Here is a 16435-nt window from a genome sequence, read left to right as displayed (position 1 = left end):
TAACAGTTTCAGGCCTTACATTCAAGTCTTTAATCCACCTTGACTTTATTTTTATATATGGTTAGAGAGAGGTGTCTAGTTTCATTTATCTGCATATAGCAATACAATTTTCCCAGCACCATTTATTGAAAAGGACATTCTTTCCTCAGTATATGTTCTTGTTGACTTTGTCAAAGATCAGTTGGCTGTAAGTATGTGGCTTTATTTCTTGGTCCTCTATTCTGTTCCATTGATCTATGTGTCTATTTGTATACCAGTACCATGATGTTTTGGTTACTATAGTCTTGTAGTACAATTTGAAGTCAGGTAATGTAAATTCTCCAGCTTTGGTCTTTTTGCTCAAAATTGCTTTGGCTATTTGAGATCTTTTTTGATTCCATATGAACTTTAGAATTGTTTTTTCCAATTGCGTGAAAAATAATATTGGTGTTTAAATACGGATTGCATTGAACCTGTAAATTGCTTTGGGCAATATGGTCATTTTATTGATATTAATTCTTCCAATCCATGACAATTGAAAGTTTTTCAGTTTGTGTCACATACAATTTCTTTCATTATTGTGTTGTGTTTTCCTTGTAGAGATCTTTCACCTTCTTGGTTAAATATAATATATTTCTAGTTATTTTTGTAGTTATTATAAATGAGATTGCCTTCTTGATTTGTTTCTTGCTTAGATGATTATCAGTGCATAGAAAAGTGACTTATTTTTATACATTGATTTTGTATCCTGAAACTTTACTGAATTAATTTATCAAATCTAATTCCATTTTGGTGGAGTCTTTAGGGTTTCCTAGATATAAGATCTTACCATCAGTGAATAGGGATAATTTTACTTCCTCATTTCCAATTTGGATGTCTTTTTATTTTTTTCTCTTGCCTGAATGCTCTGGCTCAGACTTCTTGTACTATGTTGAAAGTGGATACCCTGTCTCATTCCAGTTCTCAGGGGGAATGCTTTCAACATTGCCCACCTCAGTAGGATGTTGGCTATGGGTTTGTCATATATGGCCTTTATCACTCTGAGGTATGGTCCTTCTATCTGTAGTTTATTGAGGATTTTTATTATGAAGGGATGCTTAATTTTATCAATGCTTTTTCTACATCTATTGTGATGATCATTTGGTTTTTGTCCTTAATTCTGTTTATGTGATATATCATATAAACTGATTTGCATATGTTGACCCATCCTTGCATCCCTAGTATAAAACCCACTTGAACATGGTGCATTATCTTTTTGATGTGCTGTTGGATTCGATTTGCTAGTATTTTGTTAAGAATTTTTGTGTGGGGGGGGCTGAAAGATGGCAGAGTGGTGGTGACCTCCTGGATTCATGCTCCCAGACAGGAAGGCATGGATCTCAGTCTGCCACAGCGCTAGAGGATCGCTCCCCCGCAAGAATAGCGGTGTGAATCCACCGAGAATCAGCGTGGGACACAGAGAACAAGAAAAGACTGAGGTGAACGGAAAATCTTATCGGGAAAATCTGGAGAGGGCCAGAAGGACAATAGAGAGGGGAACGTGGGTTGGCTGTACCCACCTCACCAGCGAGTGGAGGGGATTCAGCCCCACAGGAAAGCGGCCTGTTCCCCCACTGACCCCCACTCCCACTCAGTCAGGGATCTGCCTGAAGTCAGTGCATAATCACCCCGGGAGATGCGGGGCTCTGTGGAGAGGGGACAATAGCGGGGGGCATTTTGGTCCCAGGGCTCTGTGGGCCGACTGCAACCCAGGGAGAGGGTTCGCGCTGGGCTGCAACAAAAGACACCTGGGGGACGCCGAACTGTCTCCTTTACGCAGGCGGCCGGCTCCCTCAATCCCAGTTCCCCCGGTCCCTGCCAGACCTTGAACATTCGCCCCCAGCGCCAGTGACCGGCGCGTGAGCAGCCGCCATTGTCGGGGTCCCCAGCCAAGCTGCTGTGGAGCGACTGGGAACCGGGCGGCTCCATCCCCTGGTCTGCGGCCCCCACTAGGAGCTCCGCCTTTGCGTGAACACTGAGCGCTTCCCCGGTCGCGAGGGGGCGGAGCGGGGACCTTGCGGACACTGGGGCGGGGGGAATGTCACCCCTGGGAGCCGCAGCAGCCCGGGCGCTGGGCGAACGCAAGGACGCCCCTCCCCCAGCCACTGTCCTTCGCGCAGAGAGAGGCAGAAACCACCTCGGGAGAGCAAGAGGCAAGGAAAAAGTCGCTTTCCATCTGCAATTAAATCAGCCCAGGGATGGGACCCTCAAACTGGTTTCGGGCCAAATTAATTCTCTGGGGCTGGACCCAACAGGAGCAGCCCCCCAGCTGAGGCAGCAAAATCCTGAACAACATGCAAAGGGCTCCCCCTAGCTACAGAGGAGGCAGCTTACCTGGGCTGCTGCACAGCCCAAGATCCGTGTGCAGAGTGCCTCTGTCCAGCCTAAAGCTGAAAGAGGGAACTAAGGATTGATCTGGATGGGAAGGCCTCAGCGAAAGAACTCTGGGAGTTCAAAGAATCAAGCTGAAACCTCACCTTCGAAGAGGACTAATAATTCTCCACCAATTGTCACAAATCAAACGCGAAATAGCAATATGTCACAGGAAGAATTTCAATCATGGATCATAAATAAGCTGAATTTTATGCAAGAAAAAATGGATAACCAACACAAAGATACCACAAAAAAGATCCAGGACTTGGAAGAAAAATTCACTAAAGAAATCGAAATATTGAAGAAAAATCAAACTGAACTCCTGGAAATGAAGAATTTATTCAGGGAGCTACAAAACACAGTGGAAAGTCTCAAGAGCAGGGTAGATCAAAGAGAAGAAAGAATCTCGGAGATCGAAGATAGCACTTTCCAATTAAATAAGTCAGTCACAGAGATGGAGCAAAGTAATAAGAGAAATGACCAGAGCCTACAAGAAATCTGGGATTATGTGAAGAAGCCTAATGTGAGAGTTATCGGCATTCCTGAGGGTGAAGAAGACAATGAGCAAGGGCTAGATAAGCTATTTGAAGACATAATTGAGGAAAATTTCCCAGGTCTTGCCAAAACTCTAGATATACAGGTTCAAGAAGCTCAAAGAACCCCTGGGAGATTCATACCAAATAGGAAGACACCAGGTCATGCAGTTATTAGATTGACAAAAATTTCCACTAAAGAGGCCATTTTACAAGCTGTAAGGAAGAAGAAACAAGTTACATACAAAGGAAAGTCCATTCGAATTATGCCAGATTTCTCAGCTGAAACCTTACAAGCAAGAATAGGCTGGGGCCCCATTCTCACTCTTCTGAAACAAAATAATGCCCAGCCTAGGCTCTTATACCCAGCTAAGCTCAGCTTTATATATGAAGGTGAAATTAAGACATTCTCAGATAAACAAAAACTCAGAGAATTCACCAAGACAAGACCAGCTCTCCATGAAGTACTCAAAACAGGGCTAACCAGGGACCAGCACAAGAAAGACCCACAAATATAAAACTACTCATGAGAAGAAAAAAAACCAGTTATCACAATGGCTCAAGTGAGAAAACAGAATAATGAAATTCAAGCCAACATGAAGAAAAGAAATCAGTCTCACTTATCAGTTCTCTCAATAAATGTGAATGGATTGAATTCCCCACTCAAGAGACATAGGCTGGCCCAATGGTTAAAAAAATACAAGCCAAGTATCTGCTGTCTTCAGGAAACTCACCTAACCTGCAAAGATGCATTTAGACTGAAAATAAAAGGGTGGAAAACAATATTTCAAGCAAATGGAAGTCAAAAGAAAGCGGGCATGGCAGTTTTAATCTCCGATAACTTAGTTTTTAAATCAATAAAAGTAATGAAAGACCAAGATGGTTACTATATACTGGTGAAGGGTACAATTCAACAAGAAGACATAACTATACTTAATGTATATGCACCCAACTTAGGTGCACCCAGATTCATAAAGCATACCCTACTTGATTTGGACAAAATGATAGATAAGAGCACTTTGATAGCTGGAGATTTTAACACACTGCTGACAGTACAGGACAGATCCTCCAAACAAAAAATAAACAAAGAAACAAAGGATTTAAATAGAATGCTAGAACAAAGGGGCCTGACCGACATCTACAGGACATTCTACCCAAAATCCACTGAATATACTTTCTTCTCATCAGCCCATGGGACATTCTCCAAGATTGACCATATCCTAGGACATAAAGCATGTCTTAAAGAATTTAAAAAAATAGAAATTATACCATGCATTTTCTCAGATCACAGCCGAATAAAAGTAATAATGAACCCTAACAGAAACTCTCATTCCTACTCAATGTCATGGAAGCTAAACAACCTTCTCCTGAACAATTATTTTATAAATGAAGAAATCAAGATGAAAATCAAAAGATTCTTTGAATTAAATGACAATGGAGACACAACTTATCAAAATCTGTGGGACACAGCTTAAGCAGTCCTGAGAGGAAAATTTATTTCCATAAATGCCTATATCAAAAAGACAGAAAACTTACAAATAAACAATCTAATGAATAGACTCAAAGAGCTAGAGAAGGAAGAACAGTCCGACCCCAAACCCAGCAGAAGGAGAGAAATTATTAAGATCAAATCAGAACTGAATGAAGACAACAAACAAACCATAAGGGAGATTAATAAATCAAAAAGTTGGTTCTTTGAAAACATAAACAAGATTCACACACCTCTGGCTAGGCTAACCAAGAGCAGAAAAGAAAAAACTCTAATAACCTCCATCAGGAACATGAAAGTAGAAATCACGACCGATGCCACAGAGATACATGACATCATCCATGAATTTTACAAAAATCTTTATGCACACAAATTGGAAAATGAGGAGGAAATGGTCCAATTTTTAGAAACACACAGCCTTCCCAGGCCCAACCAGGAAGAAATAGAATTCCTGAATAGACCAATATCTAGATTTGAATTCGAAACAGCAATAAAAAACCGTCCCAAAAAGAAAAGCCCTGGACCAGATGGATTCACACCTGAATTTTACCATACCTACAAAGAAGAACTGGTGCCCATCCTACATAAACTATTCTCCAATATCGAGAAGGATGGAATTCTCCCCAACACATTTTACCAAGCCAACAAAATTTTAATACCAAAACCAGGAAAGGATGCAACGAAAAAAGAAAACTACAGACCAATATCCCTTATGAATATAGATGCAAAAATTCTCAATAAAATCCTAGCAAATTGAATCCAAGTGCTTATCAAAAAAATAATCCATCACGACCAAGTGGGCTTCATCCCAGAGATGCAGGGATGGTTTAACATATGCAAATCTATAAACGTAATTCACCACATAAATAGAAGCAAAAATAAAGATCATATAATCCTCTCAATAGATGCAGAAAAAGCATTTGACAAAATTCAACACCCTTTTATGATAAGAACACTTAACAAAATAGGCATAGACAGGGCCTACCTAAAAATGATACAAGCCATATATGACAAACCCACAGCCACCATCATACTGAATGGGGAAAAATTGAAAGCATTCCCACTTCGAACTGGAACCAGACAAGGCTGCCCACTGTCCCCCTTACTTTTCAACATAGTATTGGAAGTCCTTGCGAGAGCTATCAGGCAATAGAGCAGAATCAAGGGAGTCCAAATAGGGAAAGGAGAGATCAAACTCTCACTCTTTGCTGATGATATGATGTTATATCTAGAAAACCCCGAGAATTCAACCAAGAGACTCCTGGAATTGATCAATGAATTCAGTAAAGTCTCAGGATACAAAATCAATACACACAAGTCAGAGGCATTCATATACACCAATAACAGTCAAACGGAGAACCAAATTAAGGACTCAATACCCTTCAAAATAGCAAAAAAGAAAATAAAATACCTAGAAATATATTTACCTAAGGAGGTAAAGGACCTCTATAGGGAGAACTATGAAACACTGAGGAAGGAAATCGCAGAACATTTCTATTCAGAAAAATTTCTATTCATGTCCTTTGGCCATTTTTTGATACAGTTGTTTGAGTTTTTCTTGCTGATTTTCCTGAGTTCTAAATAGATTCTTGTTATCAGACCTTTATCTGATGTGTAGTATGTGAAAATTTTTTCCCATTCTGTAGGCTGTCTGTTTATTTTCATGACTGTTTCTTTGGCTGTGCAGAAGCTTTTTAATTTAATCAGGTCCCATTCGCTTATTTTTGTTATTGCTATGAATGCCTTAGGGGTTTTCTTCACAAATTCTTTGCCTAGACCAATGTCTATAAGAGTCTTTCCTACATTTTCTTCTAGAATTCTAATAGTTTCCCCCCTAAGATTTAAGTCTGTTAGCCACCGTGATTTGATTTTTGTGAGAGGTGAAAGCTGTGGGTCCTGTTTTAGTCTTCTACATGTGGCTACCCAGTTTTCCCAGCACCATTTATTAAATAAGGAATCTTTTCCCCAGAGTAAGTTTTTGTCTGCTTTGTCAAAGATTAGATGGCTATATGACGATGGTTTTATATTTGGATTTTCTGTTCTGTTCCATTGGTCTGTGTCCCTGCACTTGTGCCAATACCAAGCAGTTTTAATAATCACAGCTTTGAAGTATAGTTTGAAGTCTGGCAAATTAATACCTCCCATTTTGTTTTTGTTGCTTAAAATTGCTTTTGCTAAATGTGGTCTTCTCTGGTTCCATACAAAGCATAGAATTATTCTTTCTATATCTGTGAAAAATGATGTTGGTAATTTAATAGGGATTGCATTGAATCTGTAGATAACCTTGGGCAGAATAGTCATTTTAACAATGTTGATTCTTCCGATCCATGAGCATGGTATGGTTTTCCACCTATTTACATGTTCTGCGATTTCCTTCCTCAGTGTTTCATAGTTCTCCCTATAGAGGTCCTTTACCTCCTTGGGTAAATATATTCCTAGTATTTTATTTTCTTTGTTGCTATTTTGAAGGGTATTGAGTCCTTAATTTGGTTCTCCATTTGACTGTTATTGGTGTATATGAATGCCTCTGACTTGTGTGTATTGATTTTGTATCCTGAGACTTTACTGAATTCATTGATCAATTCCAGGAGTCTCTTGGTTGAATTCTCGGGGTTTTCTAGATATAACATCATATCATCAGCAAAGAGTGAGAGTTTGATCTCTCCTTTCCCTATTTGGACTCCCTTGATTCTGCTCTATTGCCTGATAGCTCTCGCAAGGACTTCCAATACTATGTTGAAAAGTAAGGGGGACAGTGGGCAGCCTTGTCTGGTTCCAGTTCGAAGTGGGAATGCTTTCAATTTTTCCCCATTCAGTATGATGGTGGCTGTGGGTTTGTCATATATGGCTTGTATCATTTTTAGGTAGGCCCTGTCTATGCCTATTTTGTTAAGTGTTCTTATCATAAAAGGGTGTTGAATTTTGTCAAATGCTTTTTCTGCATCTATTGAGAGGATTATATGATCTTTATTTTTGCTTCTATTTATGTGGTGAATTACGTTTATAGATTTGCATATGTTAAACCATCCCTGCATCTCCATCTAGGGAATGGTGATGCTTGAGGGTGCTGACTCAGAGAGGTGGGGGGTGGGGGGAGGGGATGGAGGTATGACTACATGGTGAGTGCCAGGCACACTGTCTGGTGAATGGACACGCTTGAGACTCTGACTTGGGGGGATAGGCAGGACATGGACAATGTATATAACCTGAACTTATGTACCCCCGTGATGAGCTGAAATAAAAAAAAAATTAAGTTTAACAAATGAAAAAAAAAAAGAATTTTTGTGTGTATGTTCATCAGAGTCATTGGTCAGTAGTTTTCTGTTTTTGCAATCTTTTTGTCTGGTTTTGGTATCAAGGTGATACTGGCCTCTTAGAATGAGTTAGGGAAGATTCCTCTTCTGTTTTTGGGAAAGTTACATGAGGATTAGTATTAATTCTTGTTTGTATGTTTGGTAGAATTTGGATGTGAATCCCTCTGGTCTTGGGCTTTATTTTCTTAGGAGATATTTTATTACTGAATAAATCTCACTACTCATTGTCAGTCTATTCAGGAGTTCTATTTCTTCCTGATTCAAGATTGGGTGGTTGTATGTTTCTGGGAATTTATCCACTTCCTCTAGTTTTTCTAGATTGTATGCATATAGTTCATAACAGTCTCCGATGACCTTTCATATATCTGTGGCATCAATTACAATGTCTCCTTTTTTTTATTTGATTTTGTTTATTTGGATCTTCTCTCTTCTGTTTTTGGTTAGTCTACCTAGTGGTCTGTCAACTTTTTAATCTCTTTGAAGAATCAATATTTTATTTCATTGATTTTTTTTCTGTCCCTATTCCATTTATTTTGGTCTGATCTTTGTTTCTTCTTCTCTTCTCCTAATTTTGGGTTTGGTTTGCTCTTGGTTTTCTAGTTCCTGAAGGGTAACTTTAGGTTGTTCATCTGTGATCTTTCTGCTTTTTTGATGTAGGCCCTTAATGCTATAAACTTCCCTATCTGCTGTACTTTTACTATATTCTACAGGTTTGGGTATGTCGTATTTTCATTTTCATTTTTTTCAAAAAGTCTTTTAATTTCCATCTTAATTTATTCATTAACCCATTGATTGTTTTGGAGGTTGTTGTTTGATTTCCATGTATTAATATTTGCACAGTTTCCAGATTTCCCCTTTGTACTGACATCTAGCTTTATTTGACTGTGGTCTGATAAGGTACTTGATATGATTTCGATTTTTTAAAATTTGCTAAGCCTTTTTTGTAGCATAAAATATAGTCTATCAATGAATGTTCCATGTGTTCATGAGAAGAATGTATATTCTGTAGTTAGTTATTGAGACAGAATGTCCTGTAAATGGCTGTTAGGTCCATTTGGACTAAAGTCCAATTTATGACCAATTTTTTTGTTAATTTTCTCTCTCAATGATCTAGCTAGTGCTGTAAGTGAGACATTGAAATCCCCCATTATTATTTTATTCCTTTCCGTCTCTTTCTTTAGGTCTACTAATATTTGTTTTGTGAGTCTAGCTGCTCCAGGATTGAGTGCATATATATTTAACATTGTTACATATTCTTGCTGAATTGATTTATCATTATATAATGAATTTGTTTGCCTTTTTTTTTTTTTACTGTTTTTGATTTAAAGTTTGTTTTATGTGATATAAGTATAGCTTCTTCTGCTTGCTTTTCATTTCCATTATTATGGAATATTTTTCCACCCTTTTACTTTCAGTTTCCTTGTATGTCTTTGTTGGTGAGGTGACTTTCTTGTAAGAAGCATATACTTGGATCATTTTTTTAAATTGATTCTGCCAATCGGTATCTTTTAGGTGGAGCATTTTACCCATTTATGTTGAATGTTACTATTAATATGTGAGGCTTTATTCCTGTAATATTGTTAAATGTTTTCTAGATGTTTTAGAAATTCTTTCTTTATCTCTTTTTGTCTTTGTAGTTGATGAAATCTTGTCATGTTGCCATTTGATTCCTTTCTCTTCATCCTTTGTGTGATTGTTTTATTCCACCTGTGTTATATTTTCATGTATTTTTGTGATGATGAATATTGACCTTTCATTTCTATGTTTAAGACTCTTTGAGCATTTCCTGTAGGGCTGGTCTAATGGTGACAAATTCCTCAGGGCTTGCTTGTCTGGAAAGACTTTATTTCTCCTTCTTATGTAAACCTTATTCTAGCAGAATATAAAATTCTTGGCTGACAGTTTTTATCTTTCAGCCCTTAGAAAAAGCCATCCCATTCTTTTCTGACAGCTAAGGGTTCTGCAGAGAAGTCCACCATTAGTCTGATGGGGTTTTCTTTATAGGTGACTATATGCTTTTCTCTTGATAATTTTGAAATTCTTTCTTTCACTTTGACTTTAGCCATTTGAATATAATATGCTCTGGCGAAGTCTTTTATGCAATGTATTTGCCTAGGGATCCCTGGGCCTCCTGTATCTGGATGTCTAACTCTCTCACTATACTTGAGAAGTTTTCATTTATTATTTCCTTAAATAGTTTTTCTAAACTTTTTGATCTCTCTTCCTTCTCAGGAATATCAATAATTCATAAATTTAGTTGTTTTTTATAGTTCCAGATGTCTCAAATGCATCTTTCATTATTTTTCATTCTTTTTAAAAAATTTTAATTTGACTGGAACATTTCAAAAGGCCTAGCTTTAAATTCTGAGTTTCATTCTTTTGTCTAGTTTATTATTGAAGCTTTTGAATGTGTTTTGTATTTCCTTAAGTGAATTTTCCAGTTTCAGAATTTCTGGTTTGTTTTTTTTTTTTTTTTTAAGATATCTATCTCCTTGGTGAATTTCTCATTCACAACCTGAATTTTGATTTCTTTGTATTGGTTTTAAGATTTCTCTTGCATCTCATTGAGCATCTTTAAAATCATTACTTTCAATTTTTTATCTGGCAATTTGAGGAGTTCTTTTTGATTAGGATCTGTTGCTAGACAATTGTCATGGTCCTTTGATGGTGTCTTATTTCCTTGATTTCTTATGTTTCCTGTGTCTCTCCATTGATATCTGCACATCTGGTGTCACAGTCACTTCTTTCAATTTTTGGAAATTACTTTTATAGGGGAGAATTTTTTTACCATATATATATATGTTTTTGGTTGAATAGGATACATTGGCTTTGATTTTGGCTCCTGTAGTAGTATGATACTTGTATGATTTCTTTGGCAGTACACGAGTTCAGTGATATCTGTGATTTCCTTGATGGCTTAGGGTATGGTTGTTAGTTGAGACTCTGGTGAAGTTTTGCTGGAGACTTTTACACCAACTGAGCCAGTCTTCAGGCCCCTGTGGTGGTGAGAGTGAGCTGAGCATGCCTGTTTTTAGGCTCCAGGGCACCTTATGTTGTCCTGGAGGGCCAATTCTTGGGCCTCTAAATGGCTTGCTCAGAATCTAGCAGCAGGAGCAGTGGCCTGGGTTTGTGTGTGGATTCTCAGTCCCACGGGCAACTGGTGTGATGTGGGTGATGCCAGTAGCAGTGGTAGAGCAACCCACTATGACCCAAATGTTCCTTGTTGGTGTTGCTGGCAGCTGTGATGGATTGGGCTGGCTAGTCCCTGGTCCCACAGCTGCCCAGAGCAGGGTGGCAGGTATTGTCCTAGGAGAGCTTGGTCTCTCCTGTCCCTTCCTAGCTTGTGACAACTGCAGCCACATCACCTCAAACTTGGCCCAAGGGTGGGGCACAGCCCAACATTAAACTCTTTAAAATGGGGCCAACTGCTCCATCTTAAAGGCAAGGCAGCCAATGCTGCCCTGCGAGCAGAATGGGTGGAGTGCCACTCAGGGGAGCAGCATGGGCAAGAAGAGCCGGGGAGTGGGATCTGTTCCACTCTTGGCCTCACAGCAGCCCATTGCAGGGCAGTGGCTATTATCCTCGGTATGCTTAGGATAGCCTGGTATCCCTGTCCCTCCTCAGTCCAGCAGCAGCTGCAACCATGTCAGCCTGAACTTGGCCTGAGGGTGGGGCACAGCCCAGTGTTAAATTCTCAAAATTGTGCCTTGGGCTTGTGACTAGAGACAGTGTGGCCCATCCTAGAGTCAAGCACTGTGGGCAAGAAGCTGTGGGAAGTATAGTCCACTAACATCTCAGTCTCATCAGCAGCCCACAGCAGGGCAGTGGGGACCTTCCCAGGGGTGTATAGAAGCACCCAGACTGTCCTCTCCCTCCTTAAAGCAGCACAGTGGCTGCTCCTGCATCTGTAGATGCCCCGTCTCTAGGCTCTCACAATGGCACTCAGCTGAAGCTAGGCTCAATGCCTATGGGATTCCACGCGGGTTCCCTTTCTGGAGCAGCACCTCCGTGCAATCTCTAGGCAGCTCCCCATGTTATGTCTGAGGCCCATGTGGGTCTAGGGGGTCTCCGGTAGTCAAGACTGTAAAAGCCTGTCGTGCAGTGCGGAGACCTGGGGGATTCTCTCTTGCCAATTTCCCACATTCAGGAACTTCTCCCGGCTCTCCACCAGTCCTCAGCTGGGCAAGTTTCCCTGAACCCTCCTCTTACTTTTGGTGTTTCCTGTCACTTCCCTGGTGAATCCTAGTGTTCTCTTCTAGACAACCTGTTTGAAACGCAAGTATCTACTTACTATTCTGGTTCCTCTCCTAAATTTATTTCTGATAAGTTATTTTATGTTTTCTCTTTTCTAAGTCTTTTCTCTGCCTTTTAAATTCTGTCTTTTCTTCTCTTTTGTTGGATTCATCCAGTTTTCTTTATCTACCTTTCCCCTTTTCCTAGTATGGAAAACTCTTTCTATTTGTTAGTATTTCACCTTGATTTTTAACATGCATTCTTGACTTAACAAAATCCAAAGTAAATATTGGAAATGAACTATGTAGTGATTTAACTATGTTCTCTCTCTTTACAACTCTTCTATAAATATTGTCTAACATTATACTTCTCACTTACTTTACAGTTTTTCAGTTCTTAATTTAACAATCTCAGTTTATTGATATTTATCAACATGTTTAAAACTTACTTTGCTCACCTTTGCTCCCTGCATATCACATCTTCCTTATGGGTCAAATTCCTACTGACCAAGGCACATCTATCTGTAGTCCCTTCAGCATATATTCCTGAGTGAAGCTCTGTTCTTTGTCTTAAAATGGTTTTTATTTATTTTACCTTGTCAGATAATTTGACTGAATATAAAATAGAAAGTTATTTTTCCTCAACACTTTAAATACATTTCATTGCCTGCTGTCTGACGTACAGTTTACTGCAAGTATACTTGCTATAGATTTGAAGGTATTCTGCAAATTACCTTGGTATGAAAGATTTTATCGCTGACTTTTAATGTTGTGATCATAACAAACCAGGTGTAGATTTCTTTTGTAGATCCTATTTGGGAATCAATACAATTCTTAGTCTGAAATTTCATGACTTTATTTTTATTTCTAGAAAATTCTCAGTCGTTATCTCCTCAAATGTTGCCCTTAGCTCATTCTTTCTAACCTCTCTGGAACTCCTACTGAATATATGCTGGACCTTTGCATAGTAGTCTTCATGTCCCTTAAGCACTCTGAAATCTAGTTTACTCCCACAAATCTTCCTCCTAATCCTCTAATTCTACCTTTGGTTCTGTCTAATCCACTCCTCTTAAGGAGGAGTTCTTAACCCACTCCTCTAAGGAACCCAAAGTCAGGATAGAGGTTCCGTCCAAGGAGAAGAAAAGGATGGTGATAAGAAAGGGACACATAGGTAGCTCCTAATGAGTGGGCAGTATTTTTTTCAGCCTGGCTCATGTTAAATAAATGTCTGTTTAAATTATTTGCTGTACCATACTTTATGCTTCATGTACTTTCAGTATATGCATTATCTTTCTATAAAAAATTCTCAACAACAGGTAATCAGCAAGTTAAGACTTGTTAATGGTAAACATTTCTTGTTCTAAACTCTTCCCTTTCATTTTTAATTTTACTACATCAAATGGTTAACATTTTAACAAGCATTTCTACCTGTACTGCATCTTCCCTTCATTACTTCCTTCCTTTTAGACTTTTTTGTTTTCTTTTCAAGTGCATCTTTGCTTCTTTAGCCAGCATATTTGACACATGTATGTCATAAGTTCTAGCAGGCAATGTGATTTTTCACTTGTTCCTTTCTAAATGCTAGTCAGTACCTTTGTAACCTTGAACACATCATTTTTGAATTTAAACTGTAAGAGGGCAGAGCAAGCAGTTTTAAGACATTAGAAGCAGCGATTTCTGTTTCTCATATGCCCTTGGACAATCTCAAGATGGAAATAAATGGAACACGTCTACCAGTTGAAGGCTTTCTCCTGGTCCAGTTTCCAGATTTAAAAGTATTCATAATTGCCTTCTAAGCTATTTTTAACCTGCACTTATTAGTTTTTTGGAGGAATTAAAAACACATTTCACAAGCAGGGCTGTTTCTGGCTACAATTAGAAATTCAAATTAGAAACAAAAAGCATACAAACTATTTATCATTTCTTTTAGAGTATTTTATAGAGACAAGCAAGAAATATCAGAGTTGATTATACACATGACAGAAAAAAATCAACTAAATTTTGTGCAAGAATGAAAAAGACACATGAAAACCATGCTAGTTATCAATAATGTAATTAATGAAAATATAATTGCCCAAGTACTACCATTGAAGTATATACGTATATATATATATGTGTGTATATATATATATATATATATATATATATATAGTTCATTTTGTGTATCTATTTTATGTTACCTACTTGTTCCTTTTTTAGCACTTTCATTTTAACTTTTTAAAAGTTTGTTGTGACTATTTAATTTTACACTCAGATTTTTAGATGCATAGGTTTTGTTTTATCAAACAGTATTATGAGTATAAAATAAATGATTAGCATTTTAAATAATCTTGCATATCATTTATTGCCAATTCACTTAAATAATTCTACAGTGTTTTACTATAGGAAAGTTACAAAGTGGAATATGAAATATGAGTTTAAACCTAAAATAACTTAGATGGGGCTATATCAGATTATATTCAGATTTAAAACAAACTACTCTGTTATCAATCAGTATTTTCTTCCAGAAATAATACCAAATTATTTTAGTTTCAGAATCATCGATGTCTAGAAATGTGTAAGTTTTAAGAAGTCCTTTAGATAGCTTGAGCAAATAAAAAAATAAGAGTTAAAAGACATTTTTATCTCCTAGAAATTCTGATAATTTTAGTAATTTTTCTATAAATAAATTAGTTGAAGTGAGATAAAAGGATTACTGAATTCAGACACAGAAGTACAATCCATGCAGATGCTTAGTATTTACTTGTTATGTATCCAAATAATCTCAGGTTTGGGATTTCCTTCAGCCTGGCAAGTGAAGTAGACAGTGTTTCCTGATGGTACCTCCACATCTTGGGGTGCAAAAGTAATTCGGGGACTGTCTGTAACAAAAGAATGATTAAGATATTTTTCAAAGACACAAAATTATAGCATTCTAAGATATTGTTGAGAAAGAGCTATAGGTAATTTTCTTTTCTATATTGATGTTTTATACAGCAAACTATGTGTACCTAGTCATACACATACCAGGTAAGATATTAGACATATGTTTGACTTAAACTTTAGAAGTGTGAGGATTCATTGCATAAAGGGATCACCAATGAAGTAAACTAAATATCCCTGTGCCTTTAGTTCTAGTAGTTCAATACAACCATATTTATGGAAGGAGTTTGATTTTATGGGTCAATTTTTCAAACCAAGTACTTAATTCAGCTTGCAATTCTGCAGGCACTCTCCCTTGACAATTAGCCATCTAACTACCCACTTTGTACAATTTACAAGAACTTATACATCTAGACTTTAAACTTGGTTGAGCAAAATTACTTATCAATATAAATGAATGATTCCATTCTCCAATCGTAAGTGTTGAGTGATAAAACATGGAAACATTTAAATTATTTTAATAAAAAAGTGGAGTGATTGATTTTTTTAACGAATCAAATAATATAATTGAATTTAAATTATAGAGAACAAAGTACAAAAGGGACTTTAACTTTTCTATAGTAAATTTCACCTAATGATCTTTAAACCTTTCTAAATAACTAAATTCTTCTTTTTATAAGATTAGCTGAGATTTCCTATCATTAACAAATAACCATGTTCATTATGTCTGCAGCACATTCCACAGATCTTGAGTAATCTTACCTACTTCATTAAAAGTCCACACAACATCTTGGTTGTACCCCCTTTTTGTGAGAGAAAAATAGTTCTATTTGTGTATTTATTTTTTAAAAATAATTCAACATTAGCACTGTGCCAGCAAGGTGCTAAGACAAGTGATGAAGCAGTGATCAAAACAGACAAAGTCTCTGTGCCCAGGGGTTTCTAGTTTCATGGAAACAATTAAAATTAAGCAACAGGCCAGGCACGGTGGCTCACACCTGTAATCCTAGCACTCTGAGAGGCCAACGCAGGAAGAGCACTTAAACCCAGAAGTTTGAGACCAGCCTAAGCAAGAATGAGACCCCATCTCTACAAAAAATAGAAAACTTAGCCAGAAGTGGTGGCTCACACCTGTAGTCTCAGCTACTTGGGAGACAAGCAGGAGAATCACTTGAGCCCAGGAGTCTGAGGTTGCAGTGAACTGTGACGACGCCACTGCACTCCTCCCTGGGGAAACATAGTGAAACTGTCTCCAAAAAAATAAATAAATAAATAAATAAATAAATAAATAAATAAATAAATAAATAAATAAATAAACAAACACAAAAAACACGTAATAACAAATTATGATAAATTCTTAGATGGAAAATAAATGAAACAAATGGACCTGACTCAGGGTGGGTATAGTAGGAAAGTGGGTGGGGCAGGGGTCAAATGAAGCCATTCCAAGTAATTAACATTTGACAAGAGGACTACTAAAAGAAGAAGTAGAAGGAGAATATTGTAGGCAGAGAAAACAGCATGAGGAAAGCCCTCAGTTGACAAAAAGCTTAAGAACTTCCAAGAATGGGAAGAACATCTTGGTGGCGGCATCACCTGGTAAAGGGAAGAGTA

The 16435-nt window shown here is 37.7% G+C and overlaps 1 protein-coding gene across 1 annotated transcript in view; it reads right to left on the bottom strand.

Moving 5' to 3' along the window:
• PXDNL (peroxidasin like) overlaps positions 1-16435 on the bottom strand; it is a 383932-nt gene that overhangs the window by 115852 nt on the left and 251645 nt on the right. Inside the window, 1 exon segment of the mRNA XM_045560482.1 lies at positions 14703-14820. Coding sequence (XP_045416438.1) covers positions 14703-14820 — 118 coding nt within the window.

The sequence above is a fragment of the Lemur catta genome, chromosome 9 (assembly GCF_020740605.2).
Source record: "Lemur catta isolate mLemCat1 chromosome 9, mLemCat1.pri, whole genome shotgun sequence".
NCBI classification, from domain to species: domain Eukaryota; kingdom Metazoa; phylum Chordata; class Mammalia; order Primates; family Lemuridae; genus Lemur; species Lemur catta.
This window is presented reverse-complemented; position numbering and strand designations above follow the sequence as displayed.